Source organism: Labeo rohita, chromosome 21, assembly GCF_022985175.1.
Source record: "Labeo rohita strain BAU-BD-2019 chromosome 21, IGBB_LRoh.1.0, whole genome shotgun sequence".
In the NCBI taxonomy this organism is placed as follows: Eukaryota; Metazoa; Chordata; class Actinopteri; order Cypriniformes; family Cyprinidae; genus Labeo; species Labeo rohita.
In genome coordinates, this window is record NC_066889.1 from 27,612,578 (window position 1) to 27,629,596 (window position 17,019).

Here is a 17,019-nt window from a genome sequence, read left to right on the forward strand (position 1 = left end):
TGTTAGCATGATTAGCAAGTTACTAGCATGTTTCTAGCCTGACTAGCATGTTGATAGCATGTTTCACGCATGATTAGCATGTTAAAGGTGATTTTCTCAATATTTAGATTAGCATGATTAGCATGTTAAAGGTGATTTTCTCAATATTTAGATTTCTTTTGCACCCTCAGATTCCAGATGTTCAAATAGTTGTATTTCAGCCAAATACTGTCCTATTCTAACAAACCATACATCAATGGAAAGCTTAATGTATTCAGCTTTTGGATGATGTATAAATCTCAGTTTCAAAAACTTGACCCTTATGACTGGTTTTATGGTCCCAGGTCACATTTGATGGAATGACATCACATTGTATGGGACATACGACTGGAAGTGCATGGGAAAGAATCAGTGCTTTGCAATACAGTGATATCACAGTATTGTGGCAGCCTCATGAAGGTCATTTCAGGTTTGGTCTCAGGGACGATTTGAGTCCAGACGTTTTTGTCAGCTCTGTAATTTATGTTTATGGTTGCAGACAGTGGCTGCCTTTTTGAAGCCCTTGCAAAGACCATTTGGAAAAGACAAATCAATAAAACTTCCTGGCTTTGTTCCCACAAGAATAACATACACACTCACACACCGTTAAATATTGCTGGACTTTCCACTGATTTCAGCTGTCTTTAAATTAAGCTAATTAGCCTACTACATCAAACCCTTTTTTTCTTAACCTAACCTTTAAATCAGTACATTATTCAGTTATAAGGCCTTAATTCACGGAAAGGCGCTATTGTCAACATTCCAGATGGGTCATGTGAACTCCCATCACTTCTCTTTAATGGTAACGACCTCAAAGCAGTGCTTCCCAACAAAATTATTCGCGCTTGTTTCAATTCTGTACTATATCCAATATCTTTATACCACAACAATATTTTGCATAGTTACGGTAAACCAACTATTAAAAAACTACGGACACAATATATTAGCTTTCCAGTGGCTTCTAAAGCAAAGGAAACTCATTTCAAAATATTTAATGATATATATCCCTCGGGTGAGTTTTTAAGACACCGGTTTAATTTTGAAGAAAATGCCTGTATTTTCTGTCAAGTTGACATAGAGACAACTGATCATCTTTTCTTTTTTTGTGTGTATTCCAGAATTTTCTGGGAAAATATGTCTTATTGGTTAGAGAGAAAAATCCAGTCACTGCCCAATTTTGTTAGAAACCACATTATGTTTGGAATAATGTTAGATGATAAAAAGAATGATTTTTTCATTAATATAATGCTGATTCTGGGCATTTTTTTTTCTTCACAAATGCAAATGTATGAAGACAAAACCTTATTTTTCTGTTTTTAAAAAAGACTTTCTTTATAATTACTTTCCGTCTTTAGTATATAAGAAAGGTAAAAAGGCCCAGAAACTTGTTGAAATAATAAGAAAACTTGATTTACATGAAAAGGGATGAAAAGACCCATATTTACACTTTTTTTTAATTTTTATTATTATTTATTTATTTTTCCTTTTCCTTTCTTTCTGATCCTTTTCACAGAATATATGTAATTTTTACTGGTACTCTGTATCTGTTTTGTTAGATATGTGCCTTGCTAGGTATCTGTTTGCTTACATTTGTTAGTGTCCCTGTATATGCATATTATATTCAATATGTTCATTAAAAAAAATAATGGAAAAGCGACTTAAGATTTTTTTAAGACCCGCGGAAACCCTCTTTTTCTGATCAAAACAATTATTATTAGCAGGAGAATGCGCTTTATCTTTCTCACAGTTAAAATAATTGCTGATGTTCATCTTTTCTCGTTGTGAATGAAGAAGACCGCATTGTAACATTAGGGGGACGCATTTAGTTGTTGCACCGAAAGCGCGCCGGTGGTGTTTTAATGGTACACCAGCGTCTCTTCCGGTCTCTTTCGAATCAGCTCTGAGGAAAGATGGTGAGTTTCGCAGCGCCTTGCCCTCAAAATCCTCTAACATCTGATTCATAGCTTGTTTTTAATCACTGTGCCATTAATAATATCACAAGCATATATATCCAAGATTCAGTATCATCTATTATGTTTGTATTTCCTCGATGATGAGAGATTATAGAGGATTTTAAAAATCAGTTAGCATGTCGCTTAGCCTTCCGTACAGTTCTAACGAGCTCGAGATATACACCGGTTAGCTTTAAAACGATCTCCAAGAGTTAATTTAGAATAACGGAATATACATAATTTTGGGTGTTTATATATCTGGCACTATTTAAATGTCTAAAAATAAGCAAATTTTGTTTTTGAGTTACTTTTCGTGGCGTGAGTTAAAATTGTTAGACTTTCTGCAAACATGCTTCGCTGTGTGTCGGTGCTCGTCAAGACACCATTATATCCTAGTGTGCTTTCCCTCTTTAGAAAGTTTTTCTTTTTTGATAATCTTTAGTTACATTTTAACACTGTTATTCTTCCTAAACATACATATTGGCTATCATAGCGTAAACTTTAGCTTACCTTCTTATCAACTTAGAGTAGCCTAATTAGACAACATATTTAGGATAGTTTCAGAATCTAGACAGCTAGGAAGCTGTCATCATAGTGAACTGATAGTGTAAACATACTAGTGCTCAAACCAAACAAGCTGCACATGAATGAATGCTATCTAGGTAGGCTATTTATGTTGTAAGACAAATGTCACATGAATGAACATTTAAGATCTAAGCAGTAATGTGATTCAATTTCTTGTGTTTTCCAGACGAAGGGTACGTCGTCTTTCGGTAAGCGTCACAATAAGACGCACACTCTGTGCCGCCGCTGTGGATCCAAGGCGTATCACCTGCAGAAGTCCACTTGCGGAAAGTGTGGATACCCTGCCAAGCGCAAGAGAAAGTGTAAGTGTCTTGATTTGTATATGAACTTAAGTTTTTGGTATTTGTGCGTTGCTATTGGAATAGTTCGCCCAAAAAGGAAAACTGGCTTAATGTACTCGCCCTTAGGTCATGCAAGATGTAGATTGGTTTGTTTCATAATCAGATTTGGAAGAATGTAGCATAATTTGCTCACCAATGGATTCTCTGCAGTGAATGGGTGCTGTCAGAATGAGAGTCCGAACAGCTGATTAAAAACATCACAATAATCCACAACGCTCCAGTCTGTCAGTTAAGTCCTTAATATTGCATTTCTCCAATGAGAAAGATATCTTGTCTGAATCAGGAGAGAAATATGCACAGATCAAGCACTGCAAACATGTTTGTGGACCCGGCTTTTTATCACTGCAGGAAGTATTAATATGCACTCTGACCGAACACAGTGGTTTAAAATATAACCTTTAAATAAAAATGTCGCAAGTTTTCATTTTTTGGGTGAACTATGCCTTTAAATTTGCATGCAGTTTATATTAAAGCGAGAGCTGCTAAATGCATGCTTTCTGTCTGGCATGTCAAAGCTTACCAGTGATGCCCAAAAATAAATGTCTGAACAAATGACTGTCCAGTGATAACAGGTTTGAACTGAGGTAGGCCTGAGATGTTTATGGACAGCTGGAGGAATGCATTTTTTTTTCATTTGTTTGAAAAGTAATTGTTTTTGTTTGTAGACAACTGGAGCGTTAAGGCCAAGAGGCGCAGCACCACAGGAACTGGCCGCATGAGACACCTGAAGGTTGTTTTCCGCAGGTTCAGGTGAGTAAAAGTTATTGCAATGCTTGTATTTTCATGCTTTTAAGGTTTTTTCAAACTTATTTTTGTGCATTTTACCTTTTTGAAGTGGTGTTATCTGACATTAACACAGTGAAAGTTCAAAGCAGGGTACAGGGTTTGAGTTTTGATGCTATAACATTTATTCCTGTTGATCCTGTGATTTGTTACTTGCGTAAAACCTGAGTAGATGTAGTCAGGTTAAATTAGCATCTATATGGTGGCTTACCAGTGATGTCCAAAAATAAATGTCTGAACAATTGACTGTCCAGTGATAGCAATTTTGTACTGAGGTAAGCCTGACCCATATGCTCAGTTGGGTGTCTCTTAGGATCTGTTTTTATTCTTCAGACTAGTTCTGAAACTACTGCTGGAAGGGACTTGGTTGATAGATATAAGACCCGAGCAGTCATGTTACAGGCTTGTGAATTATCTCTAGGGCTGCTATCTGTGACGTCCTTTGACTGAAGTATGTTTTTTGTGTATTTCAGAAATGGATTCCGTGAGGGAACCGTGCCCAAGCCCCGTCGGGCAGCAGTGGCTGCGTCCAGCTCCTCATAAACTGTTTCCAATAAAAAGTGGTGTTTGAAATGTCTGCCTGAATGCATCTTTTTGTCTGACAAACGTGCTCAGTACTTCTCAAACCATTTAAAAAACAATTGACCTTTTAAAATATCAATGCTTAAATATTTTATATAAAGAGCCGTATGGTGAAATTATCTGTGGTCTGTTTTTCCAGCTTGAATGGTTTTATGGAGTTTTGGTTCACCAGATGTAAGACACTAATAACAAGATCAGCTGTTCTGTAGTATAAAATCCTAATGCATAAGGAAAAACTGTCATCTTGTAATGAAATGCAATCATTTTGATACTTTGAAGTGTTTAATATTTGCACTAGATGCCCACAGCAGTAAAACAAGACCCTGTATTTTAAAACTTTATTCAATTCAGGCACAATCTAAATACTCTTTTGTTTACAAATACAAGAATGTGTGGGGTGTCATAATTGTGATGTACTCAAACAGCCTCTTCTTAAGACCTCAGTAACTCCATGCCGAGAATCATGTGCTAACATATAAAAATAACGAAACTGTGAGGAACTCAATGTGTAAAACAAATGGTGTGTCAAAGTGATTTAAAGTGAGAACAATAGTGAGGTGATTCTATAAACACATTTAACACAAACCTGTTTGGAGTTGCTGCAGAAGTAAGCTGTGATCGTGAACATTTTTTTTTGATTGTGTGTTATTTGACAACATTATGTGAAGTGTTGCAGTTAAAACAGCAAGTGAAAGTTTTTAAGTGCATTACACCCAGAAAAATCTAGACTCAGCTCAACTGAAGTTCTAGAGTGAGAATGGCTGAATTGAGTCTTGTTCTGGAGTTCTTCAGTCTCTCTATGGCACTCAGGCTCTAGACCCAGTACTGTTTGGTGGTGATGGGGGGGTGCATGAGGTCTGTGCTTCGGGACGTGGTTCTGAGTGACGTAACTAGGGTCATAGTAATCCCATTCCATAGCGGATGCCCAGGCAGAGCCTGGGAAACCATCACTGTCCATAGAAAGAATACGCAGAGATACACCTAAATGTACAATCAGGAGAATTAAAAGAATGGAAAAAAATGTGGTGCAGCTTTCTAGTACTAGTGTATACAAAATGCTAGGCATTTAAATCAAAACTAACCTGCACTGGCTCCAAAGTCACTGTCCAGTCCTGAACCTCCAGCCGAGGGGCTTGACGACGCCACATAGCAGGAGTTCTCTGGTGGGATAATGCTGGCGGACTCGCATTCCACGTGGATCTTATCCAGAGGAGCGCTCTCCAGCTCCATGGTGCTGCTTCTACGCATGGAAGTCATCGGCATTGAGAACTGTAACCAGTGCAGTTAAATGGTTAAATTACTCAAGGGAAAGAGTAAATTTGACCTTGCATTTCACTTGGACCCAAAACTGTACAGAAAGCAATTGTTTTGCTTGTCAGCTACCAGACAAGAACTAATAAACTGGGCTGAGTTTCTCAAAAGCTTTGTGAGATAAACAAATGATTACATGTAATCTGAATTATGTAATCAGATTAAAAAAATTAGGTACTTATAAATAAAAATACTCATAATCAGACTACAGTTACTTTTTTATTGATGACATGATTACATATTATTTCACACAAGATTTCGTCTCTGGAAGGCATTTGTCTTTCAGACACACTAAAATGCTTCATAAACCCCAGTTTAAGAAACCTTGACATAATGTTTAACATACTTCAAGTTGTTAATAACAACAGATGGAGTATATAGTTGAGGTCAAAAATGTACATACACCTTGCAGAATCTACAAAATGTTAATTATTTTACCAAAATAAGAGGGATCATACAAAATGCATGCTATTTTATATTTAGTACTTACTTGAATAAGATATTTCACATAAAAGACTTAACATATAGTCCACAAGAGAATAACCGAATTTATAAAAATTACCCCATTCAAAAGTAATACTGTGTTGTTACCAGAATGAGCCACAGCTGTTTTTTCCCCCTTTTTGTTTAGTGATAGTTGTTCCTGAGTCCCTTGTTTGTCCTGAACAGCTAAACTGCCCGCTGTTCTTCAGAAAAATTCTTCAGATCCCTCAAATTTTTGAACCCAAAGTGTTTGAACCTTTTCCAACAATGACTGTATGATTTTGAGATCCATCTTTTCACACTGAGGGACTCATATGCAACTATTACAGAAGGTTCAAACACTCACTGATGCTCTAGAAGGAAAATTATGCATTAAGAGCCGGGGGGTAAAAACTTTTGAACAGAATTAAGATGTGTACATTTTTCTTATTTTGCCTAAATATCGTATTTTTTTAACTTAGTACTGCCCTTCAGAAGCTACAGAAGATACCTACATGTTTCCCAGAGGACAAAATCAGTTCAATTTACCCCAATCTTCAAATTCCAAAAGTTTTCACCCCCAGCTCTTAATGCATCGTGTTTCCTTCTGAAGCATCAGTGAGTGTTTAAACCTTCTGTAATAGTTGCATAGTCTCTGGGTTGTCCTCAGTGTGAAAAGATGGATCTCAAAATCATACAGTCATTGTTGGAAAGGGTTGAGAAATGCTAAAAACCAAAGAATTTGTGGAACTGGAAGGATTTTTCTGAAGAACAGCAGGCAGTTTAACTGTTCAGGACAAACAAGGGACTCACAAAAAAACAGCTGTGAATCAATCAGGCAACAATACAGTATTAACAATCAAGTGTATGTAAACTTTTGAACAGGGTAATTTTATAAATTTAACTATTACGCTCTTGTGGACTATATGTAAACGCCTTTTATGTGAATTGTCTTATTCAGGTGAGTACTAAATAAACAATAACATGCATTTTGTATGATCCCTCTTACTTTGGTAGAATAATTAACATTTTAACATTTTGCAGATTCTGCAAGGTGTATGTAAACTTTTGACCTCAAATGTATACCCACTATATGAGAATGTCAATCAAATTACCAAACATAACAAATTTTTCCTATAGTATATTGAAAACAAATCTATGGCACTTTTGAATGTGGTACAACAGTAATACCGTGCATTTGCGTACATTGTAGTGCCATGTAAAAACCCCACCCTGGTGAAAAAACCAGCATATGCTGGTAGGTATGTTTTGATGCTGGTGTAAGCTGGTCCTTTGCTGGTTTAAGCTGGTCCTTTGCTGGTTTTTGCTGGTCATGTTGCTGGTCAAGGACCAGCATGAACCAGCAAAGGACCAGCATAAACCAGCAAAGGACCAGCTTAAACCAGCATCAAAACCTACCTGACCAGCATCCCAGCATCAAAACATACCTACCAGCATATGCTGGTTTTTTCACCAGGGCTATATGAAAATTGCAAATTACTAAAGTTTTCAACTACCAATTCTACAAACCATGGTATTAAAATATGATACCATTAGGCCTATAACCACCAAAAATCATAATATATGCCATTAATATTCATATTAGTATATGTTTCATTAAATCATGTTTTAGAGATGTTGTGTTTTTAACCCTACCCCATTTGGAGTCACATGCAGTGCTGGTGAGTTTGGTGGCACAGTGTTGACCCGATCCGTGTCCGAATCACTGGACTCCAGCAGAACCGGGGCGCTCGTCCTCCAGTTCGGCACACGCAGTGACTCAGACCCGGCGTAGGTGGCCCCATCCGGGCGTAGAAACCTGGCGCGCTGCCCGGTGGCCCTTCTTTCCGCTGAGGAGGTCAGGGATGAGGTGATGGGAGGTGCCAGCATCGGCTCCGAGACCGAGACGTAGTTCACCTTTCTGTTTGGAGCGAACAGAGGCTCATCAGAGAAGCGGGTGATTCTCTGCCGGGTGGAAAACGACGAGTGCATGAGCGACATTTCCGACCCGCAGCGGTCTCGCTTCCTCCGGGTCATGCGGAACAGCTTGTATCCCACGAACAGGCAGTTGAGCAGCAGGAGCAGAAGGACGCAGGGAATGAGCACCAGGATCAGCAGGGCCAAACTGGACACCGGGAGGCCCTCGGGTAAGTTTGATGAGGGCACAGCCGATCCCAGCTGCGACATTTCATCACAAATCAAGATAAAACAATATGAGTTTGACGTTTACTTAACTGTACCTCTGATTATTAATGTTTTTATGTAAAATAATATCAATAAAATGACTAAAACTGACAGACGACAGTTAAACCGCAGGTGCGCCCCATTGACATCAATTAATTTCGCCAGAGTGCCGGAGCGTCAAGAGCTTTGACTTTTCACCGACAGTTTACAACAGCAACTACAACTTTGTAGTCTTACCTCATAGATGAGAATTTCTTTGGTGTATTAAGTCGTCTATCTTCTTCGCAAGCAAGCATATGCTGGTAGGTATGTTTTGTTGCTGGGATGCTGGTTAGGTAGGTTTTGATGCTGGTTTAAGCTGGTCATTTGCTGGTTTAAGATGGTCCTTTGCTGGTTCATGCTGGTCCTTGACCAGCAACATGACCAGCAAAGGACCAGCTTAAACCAGCTAAGAACCAGCATAAACCAGCAAATGACCAGCTTAAACCAGCATCGAAACATACCTACCAGCATATGCTGGTTTTTTCACCAGGGGTAGGCTATTTCTTAACCAATTTTTGCCGAGGGAAACGTTTGTTGGTTGAAATAGTCATACAGTCAAACCAAAATTCATTTAGATACCTTCCACATTTCTCTCATTGTCACAGTTTATTCGCTACTATCAGTGTTTTGTTCTCCAGTTACCAAGCAATGCCTAATTTTGTTCAATCTGTGGTGTAAAAAGGTCACATTAGCAATTAAAGAAAAAAAAAACATTTAAGCAAAACATTTCCAGGTCAAAGTGTCTGAATAATTTTTGGTCCTAAATTTTTATCAATATTACTTGTAGTCCACTGTATGAATAATTTTTGGGTATGATATGTCACAGTTTATTTTGCTGTCCTTATGTACATAAATGAACTATAGTGCACCCACCAGTAAAAAAAATAGCTAAAATTATATCTGGTGTCTGAATCATTTTTGGTTTGACTGCTTTTATTGTTAACTAAATCTATAAAAAAATTGATTGAAATAAATCTAAAATTAAATATTAACATTAAATGATCAACATAAACTTAAAAAAAAAATTGTTGTGCCAAATAAAATGACTAAAACTAAACTGAAACAACTAAACTGAACTATAAAAAACAAATAAAATTGTCAAAAGCTACTTAATTAAAATAAAATCTAAAAATATAGAAGTGAATTCAAAATATTACTAAATCATATAATAGTATAGACCTATAAATAACACCAATTTAACTTTGATATTTGACCCTGGACCATAAAACCATTCGTAAGTAGCACGGGTGTATTTGTAGCAATAGCCAAAAATACATTGTATGTGTCAAAATTATCGTTTTTTTATGCTAAAAATAATGAGGATATTAAGTAAGGATCATGATTTCCTACTGTAAATATATCAAAACTTAATTTTTGATAGTAATATGCATTGCCAAGAAATTCATTTGGACAACTTTAATGTCGATTTTCTCAGTATTTTGATTTTTTTTTTTGCACCCTCAAATTCCTGATATTTAAATAGTAGTATCTTAGCCAAATATATACATCAATGGAAAGCTTATTTGTTCAACTTACAGATGTTGTATAAATCTCATTTTCAAAAAATTTACTCTTATGACTGGTTTTGTGGTCCAGTGTCACATATCTACTTTAAGCATACTAATTATACTTTTTTTTCATGATTGTGGGCGATTCTTTGTTCTCACCATGCAATTCATTTCTATGACCGAGAGAGGGCAGTATGGACTAGTTTAAGGTTGTAGTTTAATTTGTCTTTTCCCATTTGCTGTTCTTGTAATTGCAATCACAATCCCTGTACATTTCTTTGAAGCCATCAAAGACATTTAAAATGCTAACCTAACCTTGATTCCCGTAGGCTTGAGGCCCTTTAGATGGTCCCTTAAGTACTCATAATTACGTCCATTCATTCTGCGGGCGGCTTTATCTGAAGCAATTTAGAAATGAGTAATGCTTCCACAGGGAATATACCACTTATGCTGGAAGCACAAACACAAAGTCACTGTATGTGTTGCGAAATGTCATGCATGGCCTACTTTGACATTAGAAAAAATGGATAGTTAATTACAATATGCAACTGCATAATGGTGAATTTTCCAAGTGAAATGGATTAAGTGGTGAACAGACATTCGGATATAGACATGGCTTTTTTAGTTTTTCCAAGAAATATCTAGGATAACACTTTGCTAAAAACAGCCATTCTGACCCTGAGTAAGTGTGAGTGTCATTTTCAACTGTGAGTATGATTCACAGGCCGCAAACACGGCTATGACTGACACAAGACAATGTTCTTCTCACTCAGACAGTTCATATATTTGCACATTTCCTGTGAATACCAGTCTGTTGAGCTTGGGAGAATCACTGCCAAATATGTCCTATCAAATAATACAGTACACTCTTAGAAAAAAATGTGCAAAAAATGCCCCTTAAGGGGCAAAACAGCTTGAGGCAGCGCTGATAATACTCAAAAAACTTGTCATTTTTGTATCTTATTTACCCAAAAAGGTTCAAAAGTTCACAAAAAGGGTTTGTATTGCTACTTTAAGGTACTAATGCGCACCTTTTAGGGTATATTGTACCCCTAAAGGCACAATTTTGCACATTTTTTGACTGTATTTTAACTGTGGAGGTCCTTTCTTGTTGAAAGATCACTTGCACACAAACAGGAATAACTATTTGAGAATTAAATTATATAAATCATGCCTTTTTTTAGCTTTTTGTTTCACCAGATGCTAATTGATTGTCTGGAGTGGTGTGGATTACTTGTGGACTATTGTGATGTTTTTATCAGCTGTTTGAACTTTGACGGCACCCATTCACTGCAGAGGATCCATTGGTGAGCAAGTGATGTAATGCTACATTTCTCCAAATCCATAAAAAACAAACTCATCTAAATCTTGGATGGCCTGAGGGTGAGTACATTTTCAGCAAATTTTCATTTGTGGATGAACTATTCGCTTTAATATGGGCTTTATTCTCCCCATTGCTGCTTTGCAGACCTCTGGGAACATTTTTCTAATGGAAGCTGGAACATGAATGCAGGGGATTTGCTCTCGTTCAGACACAAACATCCCTCAGGTACTTATGTTTCACTGTATCTCGAAAGTTTGGCCTGTGCACAAGTTTTTTCATTTCTTTAAAGACCATACTTTGTGCACTGGGGCATTTCCAACAGATTTGATCCTTTTTTATGTATATTAACTACTCTTGGATGTGTTCTTGATTAGTTTTTCCCGTGGAGCACTTTGTGCTTTACAAGTAAAGTTGCTATTTTCATCTACAGAAAGCAATAGGGAATATACAGCATGCTTTGAAACTATTAAAAGCATACTGATTAAATATTTAAAGGCTAAAACTTGATGGTAGCTACTGAGTTTTAATCACCATGGCCTCATAGCTTTTGTGTTTATTAGTATTCAAATCCACAGAGCAAAAAATCCACCCTTTGTGGTGTGGAAAATGAATATCTCAAATGATTAATACATAAAGATCTACTTTATTCATCTGTTATCACTTGGAAAGTTATTTTTAAGCCAAGACTATTTAACAGTCAATATTTAATGCTATATATTCATATATATATATATTAATTTATTTATATGCAAACTGTAAAGTTTACAGTTTATAAGTTCTATTTAAATGGAGATTTTTTTGGAGAAAAATATAATTTTGAGAAGTTGACCTTTAAAGATATGTATTGTAATTTCAATTTACAAATAGATAAAGTGCAATAAAATAAACACTTAAATGTGTACTTTGGATATTTTCTTTCCACTAGTTTGAAAGAAGACATGCTATAAATAGCTCAAGAACCTCAAAATTGACCTTAATCACTAAACACCTTGTTTTTTATCCTGTTTGTATGTAATTTAATGTATGCATCATTCATGCATTAAATTAATGCATGCATTTTTAATTTGACATTGAGTGCTCAACACATGAAAGACCGCAACACCAAATTCCAGTTATTTCATTAATAAAACTTTATTTCTGCTTACAAAACATGCGTTCATCATACATGCCAGGTCATATCTGAAATTCACATTTTCTCTATATAATTTTTACAAATAATTCATTGGAACATGACACAGGGATCTCTCATAGAGACTAAATCACTGACAGTTCTGTACGTGAGTACAAGGTCGTCATGGTTAAAGAAGTATGCTAACACTTCCGAGTAGCACCATCAGTGCAGGTGTGTGTTCAGTGCGTGCGCTGTTCATGTGTTTCTCCCAAACACTTCATCTCTGTACGAATCACACTTAACACAGGTATTACATACCTATATGTAATATGTTTGTGTGAGCATCCCGTCTCACACTTGAGTGTGTGTGCCTCACAGAGACAAACAGCTGACGTTAAGTCCGTCACCAAAATTAGCGTGTGTTTTCTGTAGTTAACATTGTCCCAAGCTGTGCTTGATGATTTCTTTGCTGCTCGGGGGAATGCGATCGGGGAAAACCACTTGAAATTCGACCAGCAGGTCTCCACGCTGGGCGGGGTTCTTTGCTCGGGGAAGCCCCTCCCCTATAAGCCTTCTCAATGAGCCGGGCTTGATGACATCACTGCACGGGAGGGGCTTCATCTGTCCGTCAAGCGTAGGGACGTTGACCGTACACCCACACAGAGCCTGGAGAAATACACAAAGAAGGAAAACCGTTAAACATTGTGTCACAGGATCATCTTTGATATGTATAAAGTTATAAAGCTCTGTATCGATTCTTTGTCTTGGTTATATCACAAGCTGTAGTGTTTTGGCAGCACAAGAGCTATAATGCCCCTCCGGCATATGTTATGAGCTCTAATCCACTTGTCTATATATGATGCCTTTATATAATGCTTGAATATGAACGCGGGCGGAATATAGGGCAGACAGATTGAACATTACGGTTACGCAACGGCAGAAAAGAGCCTCTAATCGCTCTCATTTCTCAATGATGCTCCAGTCTGCGGGGGCCGGGAGGGTATGCGTGGGAAGAGAAAGATGAAGTGGATGTGGAAAATGAGAGAGGGAGAGAGTGAACGAGGGCGAGAGGTTCAGTGTGGAAAGTAAAAATGGAAATGAGCTGGAAAGAATGAAAGAATAAAGGGTTGTTTTTAAGAGCCGATGCCAAATCTGATGTCTAGAGAGCAGATGGTCAATTTAATGACTTGTTAATCAATCAATAATCTCAAAATGTCAAAACAGGCCAATTAATTGGCCAGCAACTGGCTGGTTTCAGTTCAAAAAGCATTTTTCGATGATATTAAACTACTTTTGTGATATTTTTGAATATACAGTGTATAAAATAATTTAATAAATGAACTCTAGTTCGCTCTCTTATGAATATTTCTGCATTATATTAGCCAATCAGGCACAGTTATCGGTATCAGTATTGGTATCGGTACCGATAATCTTAAAATGCCCAAATATGGACTGAACATTTCCTGATATTTCAATCAGTCAACCAATAATTAGCCATTTTAAAATTATCAACCAATTAGGCAAAGCAGTCGCGCGTTAATAATCTCAAAATGGCAAAATAGGCCAATTAATCGCCCAATAATTGGCCATTTTAAGATTATCGGCACTGGCTGGTTAACAAAAGTTTTGAAACAGTAGTTTCAGAGTCAACAGATTATTAACCATTTTTTAAAATTGTATTATAATTTGCTATTTTATGAAAGTATCAGCATTATTTAAGCAATCAGGCACAGTTACCAGTGCCGATAATTTTAAAATGGCCAAATATCGAATTGAATATTTTTTGTTGTTAAATATTGAGTAAAATAAGTACTGATTTGATTGCTGTCTTGTCTATATATCATCATTGTATCGGCCACCCTGCTCTCTGTATATTATTAAGAGTCTATTCATAGTTTTCTAAGAAAATAGATGCATGAGGGCGTATAGGCAAAACAAGATCCACTGCTAGAGAGGAGCGAATGACAGAATGTGTGTGAGACGATGCTGAGAGCTGAGGAGGTGGTGTGCGAGATGGGAGGGGGAGTGTGCGAGAGTGTGTGTGCGCTGAGGCTGCGGGGGAGAGATGCTAAATTTAGATGCAGCTCTCTGCAGAGGCTTATTGAGTGCCGGCGACTGCGAGGGAACATTTCGTACCGCCATGCACACATACACACGTACACACGTACACATCTCACCTCGCGCAGCGTGATGGTGGCGGTGTACACAATATGCGAGCCGTCTCGTCTGAAATGGGCGTGCTTCTTCTCCTTAATAACGAAGGCCAGGTCGTTCGGGGCGTGGCCGAGCACCTGATGGCCCTCCTTGGGGAAGGTGATCCTGGTGCCCTCCTTCCATCCTTTCTTCACCTCCACGTCGAACACGCGCTCTTCGGGTCTCAACGCGTGCTTGTCCGTCTGCCGGAGGCGTGTCAATTTCACACGCTTGGTCACGCCCATCAGAATGTCCTCCAGTGACACGAGGATCTCGTGAACTTCGGCCACGCCCGTTGGCTTGGGCCCGCCCCTGTGACGGCTGAGGTGGGGCAGGGGGTTCCGCAGAAAGGGGTTAAAGAGGTCGTCGTCAGAGTCGACTTCGAAGTTGAAGAACATGCGCCAGGAATGGGCGTCGGCTTTCGAGGAGCTGTGGGAGGAGTCGCTTTTGTTTCCAGCTGGAGTCACACCCCCTTTGGTCAAACCTTGGAGATTAAAGAGATTAAAGAGGAAGAGATTTTATTAGTATGCATATCTTCAAGTTCATTCACTGATTAATAAAGTATGGATAAATAATTGATCATGGTTGCAGGTATTTGCACCAAGTTCAGCTGGGGTTGTGAGAACCCACTGAACCCAGTGTTCTTTTGAACATTTTTTTATCTTGCATTTTGACATGCAGGTGCATGCTTTTTAAATATGTTTGAGGTTGCATATGATTCTCACCTTGTTGATCATAGATGCTGCGTTTCTCTGGGTCTGTCAGAACATCGTAGGCTTGTGCAATCTGTTTAAATTTGTCCTCGGCGTCTGCGTCTGGGTTCTTGTCTGGGTGGTAGCGGAGCGCCAGACGCTTATACGCCCGTCTGATCTCCTCCTCATTAGAGTCACTTGACACACCAAGCACAGAGTAGTAATCCACACACTCTGGTGAGGACGGGGGGCTAGACACTTCGGGTTCTTCACGCACCTCCTACACACACACAGATGGCAGGAGTTTAGAATATGATCATTTCTAGTTCTCCTTGGTTCACCTACACAGGGTGATCCCAAATAAAAAGAAGCTTTTTGGTTCAGGCAGAGATGCAAGTACCAGAGCCTTGAAGGGAGTTCCCACAATATTTCAGAGTAGACCAGTGTTGGAATATTTGGTCATCTCTTCACAGATGTGCATATATATAATTAAAAATTTTAAAGTTAAAATTTAGTCAAAGCTATTGTATTTTCACTTAAAATACAAAAAACAAATAATAAAATAATACATAATAAAAAATAGTTTTTCCACTCTATAAAGTTTGTGGAATATATATTTACAGATTTTTTTAAATCTCCATTATATAATATACACTCAAAGTCTTTAGCTGTATATTATATATTTGAGAATACAATAGCATATATAAAAAATATATATCTCTATGCAAGTCTATTTTCCACACTGTATAACATAAACTCAAAAACTTTGAAGGTTTATTATATAGTGGAGCATATAGAGGTATATATGAAAAATCACATCCTCAATATTCTCCAATATATAAATCTATTACAGAGGTGTATATACACCTGTATATTCTCCACTATATAATATACCCTAAGTTATTAGGTATATATTATATAGTGGAAAATATACATGTAAATATAACAATGCACACTATATAACATGCATACATAGATCTATACACTGGAGAATACAGAGGTATATATGCATTTAATATATACATATAAATTCTCCAATATATAACAATCACTCAAAGCCTGTGAGTGCATATTATACAGTGGAGAATATAGGTGCATATATATTTCAGCATATAATTTAAATGTAATGTGCAGCATCTTACCTCTGAGGTCCATCCCTCTTCTCCGTGGATCACTCGCACTTTGCACTTGACGTTCTTGTGTTTGACGCCGAACTGAGTCCAGATGAGAACCATGATGCTGCTGCTGCTGCTGCTGCTCTTCTGCCGGTAAGTGTGAGCCGAGCGCGTGAGCTGCTTGAGTTGCTTGAGCTGGTGTCTGCTGCATCTCCCGCCGCTCTGCTCGAGCTTTTATAGCCGAGCTCTACACACGGCGCCCACGCTGCGTGACCGAGCTTCCCCGAGCACGCCCATTCTCCACGTACACGAGAGGGAATACCGCGTGCCCACCAATCCACGCTCGATCTCGCTGCGGACTGAGATGAGCATCACGCGGATGTGGCAGCCCACCTTTCCATGTGGAGGAGCGTTTCCGGAATTCACAATGAGTCTCATCCCTCCCTCCCTCCATCCGTCCATCCTTCCACCCTAAATTGGTCTCCTGTTACAGACTGTTCTTTTGGATTGTCGGACAGATTTTTGGATTGAAAGTTGTGAATGACAATGGGTTTGCGCACAGAATGGGAGTCAATGAACACAAACATGCATATAAAAGGCGAGAATGACAGCAGATGAACAGGGAAAATATACATTTTTTTTTTAAAATAAAGAAATATAGCACAAGACAAGCGTGTCAGTCGTGCATAACTTTTATTTATTTTACTTTTTAGTTTTGAAAAAACACGACGCTCAGACAGTTGAGGTGAAGAGAGTTCAATAAATAACATTAAAAAAATAATAAATATAAAATGTAACTTAAGTTCGAAATTGTCA

At 38.0% G+C, this 17,019-nt stretch overlaps 3 protein-coding genes and 2 non-coding genes across 5 annotated transcripts; 3 read left to right on the top strand and 2 right to left on the bottom strand.

The window, feature by feature from the left end:
- Window positions 1-1,790: 1,790 nt before the first annotated feature.
- On the top strand, window positions 1,791-4,256 carry rpl37 (ribosomal protein L37). Its single transcript, XM_051093887.1, has 4 exons — window positions 1,791-1,931; window positions 2,722-2,857; window positions 3,562-3,646; window positions 4,153-4,256. The coding sequence occupies exons 1-4, from the start codon at window positions 1,929-1,931 to the stop codon at window positions 4,220-4,222; spliced, it is 294 nt and encodes a 97-aa protein (XP_050949844.1). The 5' UTR covers window positions 1,791-1,928; the 3' UTR covers window positions 4,223-4,256.
- Window positions 3,410-3,487, top strand: LOC127153101 (small nucleolar RNA SNORD72). The gene has a single exon (XR_007825189.1). It is a non-coding gene; the product is annotated as a small nucleolar RNA SNORD72 (small nucleolar RNA).
- Window positions 3,884-3,961, top strand: LOC127153102 (small nucleolar RNA SNORD72). The gene has a single exon (XR_007825190.1). It is a non-coding gene; the product is annotated as a small nucleolar RNA SNORD72 (small nucleolar RNA).
- Window positions 4,257-5,074: 818 nt separating the features above from the next.
- hwa (huluwa) lies at window positions 5,075-8,349 on the bottom strand. Its single transcript, XM_051093886.1, is given in 4 exon segments — window positions 5,075-5,107; window positions 5,109-5,242; window positions 5,344-5,530; window positions 7,691-8,349. Coding segments are annotated over 4 exon segments (885 nt in total). The 5' UTR covers window positions 8,222-8,349.
- A 3,849-nt stretch (window positions 8,350-12,198) lies between these two features.
- zgc:122979 (uncharacterized protein LOC641576 homolog) lies at window positions 12,199-16,424 on the bottom strand. The gene is made up of 4 exons (XM_051093766.1): window positions 16,231-16,424; window positions 15,122-15,368; window positions 14,381-14,880; window positions 12,199-12,869 (listed from the first exon to the last, which is right to left on the bottom strand). The coding sequence occupies exons 1-4, from the start codon at window positions 16,321-16,323 to the stop codon at window positions 12,636-12,638; spliced, it is 1,074 nt and encodes a 357-aa protein (XP_050949723.1). The 5' UTR covers window positions 16,324-16,424; the 3' UTR covers window positions 12,199-12,635.
- Between the last annotated feature and the right edge of the window lie 595 nt (window positions 16,425-17,019).